Source organism: Drosophila erecta, unplaced genomic scaffold (genome assembly GCF_003286155.1).
Source record: "Drosophila erecta strain 14021-0224.00,06,07 unplaced genomic scaffold, DereRS2 tig00000000-arrow-pilon, whole genome shotgun sequence".
Lineage (NCBI taxonomy): Eukaryota > Metazoa > Arthropoda > Insecta > Diptera > Drosophilidae > Drosophila > Drosophila erecta.
In genome coordinates this window covers 5,824,538-5,841,092 of record NW_020825194.1, presented here as the reverse complement: position 1 = coordinate 5,841,092, position 16,555 = coordinate 5,824,538, and the positions used below count along the sequence as shown (strand labels likewise).

At 46.5% G+C, this 16,555-nt stretch overlaps 1 protein-coding gene across 23 annotated transcripts in view; it reads left to right on the top strand.

Moving 5' to 3' along the window:
- LOC6554202 (protein lap4) overlaps window positions 1–16,555 on the top strand; it is a 62,657-nt gene that overhangs the window by 31,234 nt on the left and 14,868 nt on the right. For 7 of the 23 annotated variants that reach the window (XM_026977996.1, XM_026978013.1, XM_026978001.1 and 4 more), the window contains exons 10-23: window positions 1,596–2,197; window positions 2,316–2,516; window positions 2,587–2,773; window positions 2,884–3,164; window positions 4,071–4,355; window positions 6,325–6,435; window positions 6,723–6,902; window positions 7,273–7,431; window positions 7,532–7,745; window positions 7,815–7,903; window positions 7,970–8,272; window positions 8,341–8,667; window positions 11,886–13,307; window positions 13,542–13,763. In XM_026977996.1, the coding sequence (XP_026833797.1) occupies window positions 1,596–2,197; window positions 2,316–2,516; window positions 2,587–2,773; window positions 2,884–3,164; window positions 4,071–4,355; window positions 6,325–6,435; window positions 6,723–6,902; window positions 7,273–7,431; window positions 7,532–7,745; window positions 7,815–7,903; window positions 7,970–8,272; window positions 8,341–8,667; window positions 11,886–13,307; window positions 13,542–13,763 (4,583 nt within the window). Of the gene's footprint in view, window positions 1–1,166; window positions 1,514–1,595; window positions 2,198–2,315; window positions 2,517–2,586; window positions 2,774–2,883; window positions 3,165–4,070; window positions 4,356–6,324; window positions 6,436–6,722; window positions 6,903–7,272; window positions 7,432–7,531; window positions 7,746–7,814; window positions 7,904–7,969; window positions 8,273–8,340; window positions 8,668–10,262; window positions 10,760–11,885; window positions 15,080–16,555 lie in introns of those variants that run through there. The other 16 variants (XM_026978026.1, XM_026978034.1, XM_026978051.1 and 13 more) reach the window with 10 other exon arrangements.

The window sequence follows — 16,555 nt, the reverse complement described above, 5'->3', positions numbered from 1 at the left end:
GGTTACACATTTGTCCGGCAATTCAGAGAGTCAAATTGAGAGTGAAGGAGATGAGTTGTTGGCGCTTAAAACATTTAAACAGCATACTTTGCTGCTACAACACCTTTGCTTAAACTTCTGCGCCATTGAAATTGTTGAATTATGAAGCAGAAACAAATTTGGGTCTGCAAGCAGAGAAATTCAAATTTTCTGAATACCCCACTCAACTTACCAAACTCAATAATGGTACATTGAGTGAATGCCATTTCGGTTTGCAGGTGGAGTAGACTGAAATACGGCAATATTAATGTTGACTTGACAGGCAGACAGGAGTCCATGGAGGTGAGGCTCAAGCTGAGTGCCCCTGTCTTTTCATTTATGCATTGATTAACATGAAAACTCGCATACAATTATAAAGTGAAATTGTCTCAAGAGCCGACTCTCTGTATTCCCCGTCCCGCCATCCTGGCGAATCCTTGACAGTCGATGGATGTGGAGATGGGGAAAAGAAAATGATTTTGTTGGCCAAAGTGCCGACGGATTTATTGAGTGCAAATCAGCAATAGCGAAAATGAAAGCAATAAATGTGCTCCTGAGAAGGGAAAGTTACTGGTGCTCATCTTCCTTACACCACCTGCCTGCCCTCCAGTTTCTTTTTTTCGACCTGAGGGACGTCTGGGAGTTTGCTGGCAGACTGTCTGTTTATTTATTTAATAATTATACAAAGTCGTTTTCTCGGCTGGGGGACTTGAGGGGTCTCATTCAAGGTCGTTGCTTTCATGCCTGTTTCTAGTGGGGGGGAAATATGGCTTTGGCAGCGGTTCATTGACTGCTGTTTATGGCCAAGTACCAGCTGCTGCTGGCCAACTTTTGGTCATTCAATTTAAATGTCATCATGGCAAAAGTGATGCTGAACACGAAGTCTTTAGGTTGTTGCTTCGTGGGAGGTGTTTCAAATTTGATTAAATCAACGCAATAAATGTTTAATTTCACTGATGCTCTATCGCATTGATGGGGTTTTCCGTTCCGATGCACTTGAATGGATGCATATGGGGTACCCACTTAGCCAGCACTCTCTGCTTTTATCTATTCCTCTGGCAGACACAGATCGATTGCGCTCCTTTAGCTCCTCGGTAGCATGAAAAGTTAGCTTCGCATATTAAAAAGTGCAGTCAAATAAAAAATAGGTTGCCTCACAACACACACTGGGTGTCTGGACAAGATGCCTGGCAGCTGCTTATATTAAAAAGTGCACTCAGATAAAAAGCAAATCAAGCCATGTTCAATGTCAAAATCAAAGTCAAAGAGGGCAACAATACCCTGCCCCGAAATGGTCAGCGCAGCAACGGAAACTTTAGCTACTCCGGAGGTGGAAGTGGTCGTAATAGTCCGGCGATGAGCAGCCTGCGCAGCTCACTGGCCTCCTCCAATCGGAGTCCCAGTGGATCACTGCAGCGAAAGGGCAAAAGAGTACGGATAGTGACCAGCTACGATCCGGTGGATCGGGATTACGAAAGGCAGAGGCAGCATTATGGTAACAGCTCGGGGATTAAGAAATATAAATATATTCCTTTATCTTGATTGATATTAAATACAAATTTATATCTTTTTTCCAGACAACTTGGATGGCGTTACGGAGCTGCGTTTGGAGCAGTACGAAATCCACATCGAGCGCACCGCCGCCGGATTGGGTCTGAGCATTGCCGGTGGCAAGGGCTCAACGCCCTTCAAGGGAGACGACGATGGCATCTTCATATCAAGGGTCACCGAAGCGGGACCCGCTGATCTGGCTGGCCTCAAAGTGGGCGACAAGGTGATCAAGGTCAACGGCATTGTTGTCGTGGATGCGGATCACTACCAGGCGGTGCAGGTGCTAAAGGCCTGCGGTGCCGTGCTTGTTCTGGTAGTACAGCGTGAGGTGACTCGCTTGATTGGACACCCCGTGTTCAGCGAGGATGGCAGTGTGTCCCAAATCTCGGTGGAGACGCGACCACTGGTGGCGGATGCCCCTCAAGCTGCATCCATTAGCCACGAGCGTTACATCCCGGCACCCATCGAAATTGTGCCCCAACAGCAGCACCCACAGCAACAGCAGCCCATTCAGCAGGTGGCTCCAACGCATAGCTATTCGGGCAACGTTTTTGCCACACCCACTGCCGCACAATCGGTGCAGGCTGCGGCATCTGCAGCGCCCAACGGATTGCTACTGAATGGCAGGGTGTGTAATCCACGAAAACCCCTAACCAAATCCTCCTCTCTGACATTTCACTCGTTTCCCTCGTCTGTCCCTTACTATTTGTGATTGATTTCTGGTTTTCGATGTGCGGTCATTTCAGGAGGCGCCACTGAGCTACATCCAGCTGCACACAACGCTCATCCGCGATCAGATTGGCCAAGGACTGGGCTTCAGCATTGCGGGCGGAAAGGGGTCGCCGCCGTTCAAGGACGACTGCGATGGCATTTTCATATCCCGCATCACGGAGGGCGGACTAGCGCACCGTGATGGAAAAATTATGGTGGGCGACCGGGTGATGGCGGTAAGTGGGAGGCTTTCGGGAGCCGGACGTTTCAATCTCTGACCCCGGCTAATGGCATTTCCCTGTACAGATTAACGGCAACGATATGACTGAAGCCCATCATGACGCAGCCGTCGCCTGTTTGACTGAACCGCAGCGATTTGTGCGTTTGGTGTTGCAACGCGAGTACAGAGGTCCACTCGAACCGCCGACGAGTCCGCGCAGTCCGGCAGTGCTCAACTCTTTGAGCCCATCCGGATATCTGGCCAACCGACCGGGTGGGTATATACATAGGCATACTCAATAGATTTGAACACTTGTTGTCTTGTACTTGTATTTTTCATGCGCTTTAAATAACCAACGGTTTTCTCACCTCCATTTCCAACAGCTAATTTCAGCCGATCGGTGGGGGAAGTTGAGCAGCCGTACAAGTACAACACCCTGGCTACGACCACGCCCACACCGAAGCCCACTGTGCCAGCGAGTATAAGCAACAATAATAACACTCTGCCCAGCAGCAAGACCAATGGATTTGCCACTGCTGCTGCCACGATAGAGAGCTCCGCGGGGCAACCAGTGCCCGCTCCCCGTCGCACCAACTCCGTTCCACTGGGAGATGGAGACATGGGGGCGGGATCCACCACCAGTGGTGATTCTGGCGAGGCTCAGGTAAGGAAGTTGGATAATTAACTTTAGTAGTTGCATAGACTATAGTCTAGTTTCTGTTTAGCCAGTTGCACGTCATTTTAATGTTGCCCATAAGCTCGTTACCTTACTTTTTTGTTTTCAACAATCATGATCAGTCGGTAGGATTAAGATAGAACCAAAATGTATAAGCTTGCGCTGCAGTATCTTACGTATATTTTTAATCAGCTGAAGAGGTAAGTCACCGAAATTTAAACTGTTTCGTTAACAACAAACTGCAGCGCAAGTCGTCCAAGCAAATTGTTGTTGATATTTGGCGTCCAAAAACCTAAATTCAAAACCTAAACATGAACGCACTAAATAGTCATAAGATACCTAATATGTGCTAATCCATTTCTCCGCCAGATTATCAATTACTCATAACACTAGCTGCTAGATCTATATATTTGCTCATCTACTCGTATGTATAACGAAATTGTTTGTGTTTGTTTTGCATGTGCCCTGTGCGCCCTGTTTGTCCTCCCAATATATGCTATATGCTCATTGTGCATACAAGTCGAATTTATATAATTATCGACCGATTAAACACTAAGTTTGCACCGATTTATGTCCCAGCTTGTAAGCACCCATCGAGAAAAAGAGCCAAAATGCTAGGAGGCGTTTGCAGGATTGTATCTAAATTAATGATATTCATAGTTAGGCACGTTAGCTTAGTTCTAGATCTAACGATGGCTCCATAGCCCATCATTAAAAGTGAAACCAAAATTTACAAAAACCAACATATTTTTGTTTTGTTTCTTTTTCTCTGATCAACCACCATCCCCTCCAAAATCAAAAACTTGCTTAAACCCGATATTTCCGAATACTTTGCTAAAACCACGTAAATCCACGTAACAACCAACGTACATACCCAACCACGACCATGAGCAGCCCTCCTCGTTGCGACCGCTGACCAGCGATGATTTTCAGGCGATGATCCCGGCACACTTCCTCAGCGGCGGCAGTCAGCATCAGGTGCATGTGGCCCGGCCCAACGAGGTGGGCGTGAGTGCCGTCACGGTGAATGTGAATAAGCCACAGCCGGATCTGCCCATGTTCCCGGCGGCACCCACCGAACTTGGCCGCGTCACCGAGACGATCACCAAGTCAACGTTCACGGAGACGGTGATGACGCGCATCACCGACAATCAGTTGGCGGAGCCGCTTATCAGTGAGGTGACTATCTCCACATCCCGCATACACTAGAAGCGCGTACAGTCGCTGCCCAGAGTCCAAGAGTTAAAGAATCGTTGTGTAAAAGTCACAAGCAAAGTTATCCGGACACGGACACACATTATCCTGTAGCTCAGATGACCTGAAAATATGTAAAAAAAAAAAAAAACACAAAAAATAATTATTTTGTAGTGTATCCAGCACGGAATTTGAGCTTTTCTCGTCACCGCACATAAGCACGCACACCCGTACATGATGCACAACACACACCAAAATTGATTTAATTTAATTCTAAATTAATTTATGATTTATACACCCCACAATTGGCACACTTTGACCCATCGGCCGCGCATCCTATCTACAATTTGATTTTGCTTAATAAATATATGTGCGTTTTGCAAACGATTTGATTTAACTATTGGTCCCCAGTCTGATGTGCGCCTGCCTTGGAGGCGCCGATTTCATATATGTTTCATGCCAAGCATTATGCAAAACATGCACATTTACAAGAGTTGTGATTGCTCCGACTAATTGAGTAGCAGTTGAGATGGAATTGGACTAAGTTGGTTATGGCAAGGAACTGGAAAATACTATTAAGCGATTAATCAATTCAATTTAATTCAATTAAATGTGGAAGAAGTTTTGCATGCCACTCGTTTCTGTACCGAGTTAACTTTCCCCCTACTAACACTGGATAAATATAGTTTTCCATCTGTTTCACAAAAATCCTGGTTTATGTTTCCTTTGCAAATAACTTGAAACCGACAAAAATATTTATTAAAGTGGGCACTAGCCATAATGCTTTTAAGGGGTTTTTAAATGTTTTGATGGCCAGGCCAACACTTGCATACTTACTGTTCTTTCACAGTAACCTAATCTATAGAATTGAGCGGCAAAGCGCCTTTCGTTTGAACGACAGAATGGTTTACTCACTCACTTTTCGTAGAGCTTTGTCACTTGCCACTTGCAGCATAAATAACTAAACCGGCAAACTATGCTACATGCAAATATCCTTAAATAATAAAGTGAGTGCATGCCGAAAAAAGATTTAGCAACTCTAAATGACTCGCAAGAGTTCCCAACAGCGTTTATTTTGTGTGCGCCAGAGTGTGGCCGTAAGTAAACTTTTGATATTTCTGTTTGCCTTCGCAATCGGATGGAGATTGTGTCTGTCTCCGGGGCACGGATAAATAAAACATTTAATTGTTTTTAATTTATTTTCCCCTTCTGCGTTTGCATTCCGCATCGAAGCGAGATATCCGTTGGCTTCGAACTCGAATGTACCAGTATTCAATTTCTTGAGGTAATTGGCAAGAGTTAGTGGCAGTGTTTATTTGACATCTTGACACGAATGAGCCTTTGTGGATATGTCTGTGCCGCTGTCAGTTCTCAGGAGATAGTTCCGACTTTCTCGGCAATGAATATAAAACAGAAATATTATGCTTTGATGTTGCAACAAGCCAGCACTTGAGCTAAACGATGCTCACCTCAACCACAGGAGCCGCAAAAGCTTTGTTTAAATCTGTGTGAAAATGCGTGAGCCAGGAAAATTCAGCATAAAGTGGGCGTTTCACCCACTCTTCTTTGTGCATGTTGTTTAATCTAAAATTAAGTTATTCATAAGAGCAGCACAAAACGTATTCATTATTTATTGAATGTGAATCACTCTTGGTACTTGGTTTTCATGTTTAAGGAATGCTTCGACTTAAGTGCATGACTTTGTTTTTTGGTGTTTGGCTTGTCTTGGTTTTTGTGTCTCACGATGTGAAACCCCCGCCTTAATTTATATGTACATTTTAATATAAATATCACCAACAATTTTGCACCACCATTGAACGCCAGCACATGAGCACCCTTCATCCATGGATTCACCTAATACACGACAGACTCAGTAGGATTCTTAGCGTTAGGCCCATTGATCTGTGTTAATTTTGTGATGTGCTAACACGATTTCCCATTATCTGTCCTGTAGGAGGTTGTGCTGCCCAAGAACCAGGGCTCCCTGGGATTCAGCATCATCGGCGGCACGGATCATTCCTGTGTGCCCTTCGGCACTCGAGAGCCCGGCATTTTCATATCGCACGTAAGTACGGACGGATATATTAACTAACAATTACCTGCAGCAGCAGCTGGCAAAAAAGTTTTCGAATTAAAACACTCGAGTGGCCGCAACTTGTGAATGCAAATGAGCTGCTGCTGCTCCTGCTGCTGCTTCTGCTGCAGAACAATTGTTCAGAATCCAGTGGCTCGGAGGATGGCTTCATTATAAGCAGCCAACTAAGCCAGCTGCCAGCTCGAAAGTTTCAAGTCTTTTGGCCATTTATGAGTATAACAATTACCCATGGGGTTTCCCCTCCTTAAATCGGACAGATTGTGCCCGGCGGGATTGCCTCCAAGTGCGGCAAGCTGCGCATGGGCGATCGCATATTGAAGGTCAACGAGGCGGATGTTTCCAAGGCCACACATCAGGATGCTGTTCTGGAGCTGCTGAAGCCAGGTGATGAAATCAAGCTGACCATTCAACACGACCCACTGCCGCCAGGATTCCAGGTAAGTTTCGTGGACTGGAAAAGTTCTTACAAACCCATTTTAGACTGCTTTTGTAATCGTACTGTAAATATGTATATACGCTTTGGATCTACTTCTTACTCCTCCTCTATAATCAATTTTTGTATACTCTGCCACTGCTCACAAACAAATTCAATACGCACAGAGCATAGAAGTAGTTTATGTAAAAACAGAGGTAAGCTCCTCTTGGCTTTGAGAGGGAAAATATTTGCAATTAGCCAAATGCCTTTTCCTGATCTTTTTTTTTTTGCTTTGTTTCGGCCTGATGAGAGTACCGATTGTTATTTGTCAGCATTTAAGCCGAGTCCTTGCTCATTTCCATGCTTTCCTAATTGTTAATTGTAAATCGCAGGAAGTGCTACTCAGCAAGGCGGAGGGCGAACGTTTGGGCATGCACATCAAGGGCGGCTTGAATGGCCAGCGCGGTAATCCGGCCGATCCCTCCGACGAAGGCGTCTTCGTGTCCAAAATTAACTCGGTCGGTGCGGCCAGACGGGACGGAAGGCTTAAGGTAACGTACTGCTACCATCTTGGGCGATTACGACTCGCCCACCTTTGTTGTCTGGGGAAAAACTCGATTGAAACTTTTGCTGCTACTCCGTTTGCTTCAGGTGGGCATGCGTCTGCTGGAGGTTAATGGACACTCGCTGCTGGGTGCCTCGCACCAGGATGCGGTCAATGTGCTGCGCAACGCCGGCAACGAGATTCAATTGGTTGTCTGCAAAGGCTACGACAAGTCCAATTTAATTCATTCCATTGGCCAGGCCGGCGGCATGAGCACTGGCTTCAACTCGTCTGCATCCTGTAGCGGTGGCAGTCGCCAAGGTACGTAATCGTACGAGCTTATCGACCCACTTGAGTCCTTCTTAAATTACTTTTCCTTTGCTTGCCCAGGCTCGCGTGCATCGGAAACGGGCTCGGAACTGAGCCAGAGTCAGAGTGTATCCAGCTTGGACCACGAGGAGGATGAGCGTCTGCGACAGGTGCGTACAAAAGTTAAGAAGCAGCCTGGGCATGACATTAATAGCTACTTCCCCATTTGCCAATAGGACTTCGACGTCTTCGCCTCGCAGAAGCCAGACACACAGCAGCCAACTGGCCAATCGGTTCTGGCAGCCGCTGCTGCCATGGTGCACGGCGCTGCGTCGCCCACACCTCCTGCTGCCACCTCCAATACAACTCCATTACCCACAGCCGCGCCAGTGGCATCTGCTGATTTAACAGCACCGGACACGCCAGCCACGCAGACTGTGGCGCTCATTCACGCAGAACAGCAGGCCCATCAACAACAGCAACAGCAGCAGCAGACGCAGCTGGCGCCTTTGGGTCAGGAGAAGAGCACCCAGGAGAAGGTGAGTGACTGGACTGGCCTTGGGACATTCGGTGAAAACTTATGCCTCGTTGTTCGTTTGCAAATTAGGTGCTGGAAATTGTACGCGCGGCTGACGCCTTCACCACCGTGCCACCAAAGTCGCCATCGGAGCACCACGAGCAGGATAAGATACAGAAGACGACGACGGTTGTCATATCGAAGCACACGCTCGATACGAACCCAACCACCCCCACAACGCCGGCGGCACCTCTTCCCATCGCCGGTGCAGAGTCAGCGAACTCGACCAGTGCTCCTTCTCCAGCTGTTCCAGCATCCACGCCCGGCTCAGCGCCAGTTCTTCCTGCCGTGGCCGTGCAGACACAGACGCAAACGACCTCCGCGGAGCAGGATGAAGAGGAGCAGTCGCAACTACAGGTATGTACCCACCTGACCGTGGATGCACGTCTCTTGTCTTGGCTTTAATGTCTCTCTGTATGTATGTGTGTGTGTGTACGTCTTTCAATATTTGTGTGTATTTTTTGTTCGAGTAAAACACCTGTCTGTGTGCGAGTTTTGGTACCCAGATCCAGATCCAAGTACAGAGAAACACCCATGTAACAGCTAACACGAGCCGACAGTCGCCACCCCAACAGAAAACTCGACTCTAAACCCGACCAATCTCTTAACTTGATTTTTGTTTCGTATTCCGCTTGTTATGTGTTTGTGTAACTTCACTAATGCCTTTGTCCTGTCACTGACATTTCGTGTCCTGTGCTTGGAGTGCGTGCGTGTGCGTGTGTGTGTGTCACAAACTTTAAAATGTATTCAAAGTAAGGAGATGATAAACCAAAAACACCATACTACCATTCATATTCACAAACCACAAAGGTCACAAAACTGTTGTTGTGATAAATTTGGTATGTGATGCCAGTTGAAAAAACCGAAAAACATAGCTACACATATTTTCAACTGAATTCACAGGTAACAGCATGATAGCATCAGACCATTAAACCTACTGACTGTAACTAAAACCAAAATAATCATTGCATCCACTCGTTCCAAAGCACTTTCATTCTCTCATGTATGCACTAGCAGCATTGTATTCCACATCCATTTCGTGTTTTACGTACTTTTGTTGCTGCTTTAAGGCGATCTTTTTGTTCAGTTGCATTTGAATTAAAAGTGAATAAAAAATCATAGCCTATCTATATGGGCCGATTGAACCTGGGGGCGTATGAGTTATGTATTTTTTCTGCATGCGTGTCGGGCTTGCGCTTAGCTGCTCTCAGCTCCTGTGAGCTGCTCCTTTACTTCTTTGGCAGAGGAGTAGATGGCCCCACATTTATTGATATGGCAGCAGACAATTTATTATTTATTAGCATATTGGCTGCTGTTGCTGCTGGCTTTCTGAGAACGTCCTTTCTTGGTCTGGCTCACTCTCATCATTGTTCTTGTTGAGTTACGTTGTTGTTGTTGTTGTTCTTGTTGCTCGTGTTGCTGTTGTTATTTATGCTACTTTCATATTATATTCATTTCAGTTTGCGTCTTTACTGTTACCGTTCGTTGGTACCTTTGCCCCCACTGCGTAGGCGGTGTTATTATTGTTAACGTTGATGTGGTTCTGTTTGTTGTTGGCTTTAAAGCATGCCCCATTTGAATTTGCATTGAAAGCAGTAGGGAACAAACAAAATAACGAAAAGGGAAAGATATCGGGCATACATTACATATATATACAAACATATACTTACTATATAGATGGCACGTATAATAAATGTAAATGTGAATAATTCAAAAACTGCAGAAAGAAAATTTCCATTAAAACGTCTCTCTTATCTTCTTCTCGTCCTTGTTCTTCTTTCATTCTTCTAAATTCCTTCAATAATGTGCGCGCTTTTCAACAAATTGTTGATTTTGTATTCATTTTTTTGTTTTCTTTTATTTATAACATTTCTTATTGTTTTCCTCAACCATTTTGCAATCTGTTCCGTTGGTTTTGCATCGTTTTCCGCCCGCCATCGATTTCATTGCAGCTTACTGCTGAGCAGCGCATTGCTTAACAAGCGGATGTTTATCACCATAAGACTGAATATTTAGTTTAAACTGACAGAATACAAATGCTAGCAGCCAAAATGAAAGGACAGGAGGCAACAGCTTGGGTTTGCAGGCTCTACTATTGTATTCGTACCAATGGAGTTGCAATATATACAAAATAAAAACAAACTAGGATTTGAGGACGCGTGTTCAAAGGGCCAAGAGTTACTACTAATAGCGCTTTCGTCCCCGTAATCCCCCACTCGAAATTCAATCAAAATCCGAACGCTCTCAACTCAGCAAATGGTTTCAATGTCTTCTCGCTAGAACTCTGTCTCCACCTCCCATCCAATTGTTAAAAAGTGTGTCCTTATCAACACTAACGGCAACAAATTCACACGCCTCCACAACCTCCACACATCCCAGACAATTGTTGAGATGAAAGGAACTCAGTACCGAAAATGTGTAAATGTATTTATCAACGCGGAATGCTGTAATCTTGTCGCCATTTTGCGACGTAAAGTATTCCACTTATACATGTAGTCTTTCGATGTTTATACTATGTGAAACGAAAACTGTTTACTACATAACACGCAGAAGACACACACACTATATATTACTAAATGTGTAACAACGTGTGGCAATCACACACAAAAGGTCCAATTATGCAACTGAATAATACTCAAGAGATGAATAGAATCTTTCCGACAAAAACTAAAGCCGATGACAAAAGGCATCTTGTTATAACCTTTTGAAAGAGCCAAGCTATACCTATACTAGGGATATTTTGTTAAAGTATCTACTAAACTGTTACCACATAGTTAAAACCGAATTCACACCGTATATTGATTGATTACCCTTTATGCCAATGGTTAGGTTTGAGTTTTCCACTTTCGTTGTTACCTAATGATAGTTAAATTTAAAGCTAGCTAAATGGAATTTAAAGTGTGAATTTTTGATGTCAATAAATCTTAATGTATTTGTCGTATAAAAACCTCAAAAAATGGGTCAAACTTTTAATTGCATCTTGGTCTTGGGATGACCAAAGATTAAATTCTCGGAAGTTTCTTAGTTTTTGGCCAAGAAGTTTAATTCACGAAACTTTTCGTTTGATTTCGTTATTTTCCTTTTGCCATGTGAATCGTTTTTGTCTTCGTATTTCGTATCTGCTATATCTCTGTATTTTCGTATCGCTGCTGTTCGCTATTGTCATCGTGTGCCGAGTTCATCAACCCAAAATCATCACCCAGCAAATTGGCCAGAAGAGTCCCAGTCGCAGTCGCAGTCACTCACCTCATCATCAAGCAGAAAATCACTGGTAATTGGCTAATGGACGCAGGTTGCAAAGGAGCACCAAAAACAATACCAAACAGAATAGTACAACTCTTGTGTGTGTCGTTCCATCATCAACTAAATAAAGCGCACCCACATTCATCCCACTGTTTTGCCGAGAATACTTCACCACCATTTCACCCACTCACCATTAATGCTGCACACTGCAATTTGTGTTTCAAGCTTGTGTGCGATGACGTTGCACCCGAAAAATACCAAACCAAACCCAAACTAAAACGAATCTATACCGAACTAAATGAGCAATCCAACAACAATTCAAACTCTAATAGCAACGAGGCACCCAGACTCCAGATCGCCTGGCCCCCGGAGCACGTTACTCTTATCAGCAGATGCTGGAGTCGCAGGAGGAGAACCGAGCTTCTGGCAAAGCCACCCAAGCGAAGCCCAAGAAGGCGGAGCCCGTGTACATTATCGATGACGAGGACGATGATGAAGACGATGACGATGACGCAGATTCCCAGCGGCTGGACGACATCGACGCTATCCCAGAGGAGGAAGAGGAGGACACGGAGAGCTCTCCGCCTTTGGAGGTGCAGTCGCCACCTTCCTATGCAGACACGGATTCCGATACCTTCGATCGTCGGCGTGGGCGGTATACCAGTGACTCGGAAAGCGACTGCCGGCCGTACAAACAATCGAGATCGGGTCGCAGTACGCCGGAGTACGGTGGTCATCGCAAGTCTGTAAGCTTCGATCTCAGTGGAGACGAGCGCTCCAAGTCAGACTACGAGCGATCCCGCTCCCGCACTCCAGATTGTTATACTAGGGCCTACGATTCTGAGCAGGATACTCGCGGATCAGGACGTAATCGCTTGCCGCGCAAAGGCATCTTGAGGGCAACTAGTCCGTGCCCCACGCTAGAAAAATCGGAACCCATTGTGCCAGCAGTGGCACGCATCCGTGATGTGGAATCGCCGCAACTTCAGCGCGTCTCACGGGCCACTTCCCCTGATCGACCTGGCGAACTGGACCGGGAAAATCCATTCCGTCACCCCACTTCCGAGGATGATGAGTACACGCGGATAGCGAAGGAGGTCAGCAAATCGCCACGATCGCCGCGCTCCACCCGCGAGCAATTCTTCTTTGGCTCTTCGAGATCCAGTGAGGATCTGCTGGAACAATACCAGTCGCAATCCAGCGGTCGCAGCACCCCCAACACAGTGATCTCCAAGTCCACGGAGAATCTCACCGGCACGCGGCCAAAGGTACCTCCACCCACAGCTCCAAAACCGCAATTGAAGAAGGCGAACCTGGTGCGAAATGTAGCACTGGAGACATTCCAGGCCAGCGATGTGGGACAAGGTGATTTTACGGTGTTCGAGCACGATGCCAGCACGAACACGATCCATCCCGTGGAGGCCAAAGTTCCCGTTAGGGTCTCAACAAAGACGAAACCGAATCGGCCGAGGGAATCACCACCGCCGCCGCCAGTGAATTTCGCCACTCTTCCGAAGTTGCCAAGCACGCCAACCTTGCGAGAGGGAGAGGAGTCCATCTACATGGAGGCCCTGCCACCGACGCCCTCGCAGCTTCGTCCCCACGAGTTCTTGCACGAAAACTCACCGGACAATATTCTGGTGTCGCCGCAGGAGCACCGCGAGTACTTGCTGCGTGAGAACGAGCTGAGGAATCAGTTGAGGGCACCCTATGAACCCGCTCCACCTGTACCCATTGTCGGCGGCGGATATTCGGTAACGAATCCCTTTCTAGATAGTTTCGACACCGACATTGACAGCCTGCCATTGCCACCACCGCCCACACCGCCTGCCCAACACCAACATACACGTCATTTGCATGAGCCGCCGCAGTTTCCGCAGTTTGCGCCACCACTAACCGCTAACGCATCCACGTCTCCATCTTGTTCTTCCAATGCTGCTTCTGCTGGTGGCGCCACTAACCGCTTGATGGATTCGCCGCAACGACAGCTGCTGGTCGCCGGGTCGCCCACCCAGATCTTTCCCACGGCCCAGATACTGCCCGTGCAGTATGCCAGTTTGCCGCAACCGCAGCAGCCCAACACGCTCACCCTTAAGACCGTTTCCCCCTCTTCGTCCCACGACCCCAATCAGACCCTCTTCAACCTGGTACTCCTGCCCGGCGACCAGGTGGCCAACAAATCCTCGCCAGCAATGCTCTACCTGCAATCGGTGAGTGAATCGAGTGCCAAACCCCGGAGGGGGCCACCACCTCCTCCGCCCGTAACCGTGACCTCACCCACGCCCTCGTATGCCGCCATGAAGTTTCCGACCTTCTCGGAAATTGTTGTCAGTCCCGATGCGAATAGCAATTACCAAAATATGACCACTGCTCGCGTTGGCGTTTCGAATTCCTCGCTGGCCCACAGCACCAGTTCCTTCTCCGTCGGCTCCTCCAGCTCTTCACTTCTTTTGACCAAAAATTCGTCCTTGGGAGAGAGTGGTGTGCCCTCCAGTTATTACGAGACGGCCGAGGAGATCTACTCGACCATCGAGGAGGAGGCCATCTACAGCAACACCGCCTTCTTTGATTCGAGGCGCAATAGTGACACCTCGGTATCCTGTCGCGGCTCCAAGTCGCCCACACCGCCACCTCTGCCTCCCAAGCGACCTTTGAAGCCCACCAAGTTGCGTACCGCCCCCGCCCCGCCGCCAGTGGCCCAAAAGCCGCATGGCCTGAGGGGCATGGCCAGTTTCAAGCTGCGTTCCCAATCCCAGCCGCAGCTGGAGGGGGCGTGGCAACAGCCCGCTCTACCTCGTACGCCCACCACGCCCACGGGCAAGGAGACAACGGTGTAATTTTGAGCCGGAATGAAATCTAAGAATAAATCTAAACTGTTAGCCAAAGTATTTCCAAAGATACCTTACCCAGTGAATACTATCACCTCAGACTTGCTTCGAACGACATTAAAATATGTGAAAAATATCAGTCCATTCCGCTGCAAAAATACTTCAGTACAAAATCTTCTTAAGTGAGTTCACCAATAACATAAAACATCAAACAAAATAGTGAGACCCATACTTCATAATACTTCATAAATACCAGTTGCAAACTACTTTAGCAATAAATCAATAGAAAATCTAAGAACTCAAGGATTAAAACACAAATGTTTTTTCTTACAAACGGAATTGTGCTCCCCATTTAATTGAATAGCCTAAAAATATAGAGGAATAGCCCTCCGCAAAATGCGATTTTAGATTTATTCCACTTCAAAAATCGATCCACCTCCGGCGGTAGACCGCCATCCAACCACTTGCCTTCGGTGGTTTTCAACGATGACGATGCACTTAATTGCTCCTAAGCTGACCGCAGAACCTTCACATTCCCACTGCCACCCCGTTCTCCCTGTTCGTCCATGTCTCTGCTCATACATTTTAATTAAATTCTAACACCTTTTTGCCATCAATTAAATGGCCCAGCCCAGCCCCTTGCGTTTTTCTAGGTCTCTTTTCATTTCTGGAATCGACTGCAATTTTCAATATTTTCATTCCACTCGCTCGCAATTTAAATTGATTGATTTGTGGGTAGAACCTGCTGAACCTGCAGGCAGGCAGAAGGGGTGGCACACCTTTCCTGCTAATTAGATGCAACTTTCTGTTGACTTTCGAGACACCCTCGCCCCGACCCCCATCGACGTTCTACCTACTTTGCCACAAAATTGCAGTTGAAATTGAGCAGCAAGCGGTTGAAGTTTAATGGGCGCCACCTCGTCCTCCAGCTCCAGCTCCTGCTGCTGCTCCCGCTCCCGCTCCCGCTCCTGCTGTCACCCGCTCACCTGGCGCCCTCACTCCGCCCGAGTCTCGGGACAAGTTTAATTTGACGTTGATTGAAACGGTTGGCTGCTTATGGTCGCCCACCTGCAGTTACCACGCCCACTGGGCCATTAATTTTTGCTGCTGATGCCGCCGCTGCCCATTTTTATTATTGCCTTTTGTTTTGGAAAAACAAAAAATACAAAAAATACAAAAAAACGAATAAACGAGTGGAAGGAAAATAATACACGAAAAACCAACGAATAAATAAGTAGTATAACGAAGAAAAATACCTGAGTATAAACGAAATAACAGAAAAACAGACAGAAAACACAATTTTACAATTTATAAAGTTAATTTCGCCCTAGCGCTGCTAAGTTGATTTTAATGCTAATTTATTTTATCAAGACAAAGAAGCAAGTTGAACATTTTTAATTGCATACCTTAAGGCAAATAAACATTGCGTATTATTCTTATTTGCGTTTCGTGGGCTCTTTTCATTTTGTCTTGTCCCCCCTGGCCCTGTATTGTGTAAACAGGGTTTTGAGTACTCGAAAAACGATTGTTTGAATGGGCGCGATAACCCAGCACCCAAATGGGCCAGTGACCTTGACTCACTTAGCATTTGTATCTAATTGCGTCGTGACCCCAATTGGCCAAGAGGCACTAACTGGTTGGCGACCTGTCGCATTGGCACCTGGCCCTGCACTGATTTCGTTGTCGACTGGTTGCCCCTTTTAGTTTCCCATATCTCTGCTGCTTCTTTGTGTTGCAATCTTATCGCAAAGCACTCGTAATTGCCTAGCGATAAAAAAGAGTTGGTTACCTCTTATCAACGCCCTATCTCTCACCCACTAACACTGCTCGCATGGTCTGAATAATTCAATGGCTTATTGGCTTTTAATGCGCTCGCCATTTTGGCCCTCACACGTATATACACACTGGGACATCTCTGGGATCGGTTAACACACACACACGAGCACACACATTCACATTCTCAACACTTTCATGGCTCAATAAATTCCTATTAGCTGGACTGCTGAGCAGGGCAAAAAGCAGCTCCTCCAGCACTGGAGACTGATGCTGATAAACCAGCTCCATGGCCGCCCTACACCTCCACGTTGTTGGCTCTGCGCATTGACTTTAATTGAAAATCGAAAAATCCGATACGAAATTAATTTCTCTTCTAAAAATACAGCTCAGTTAAGCTG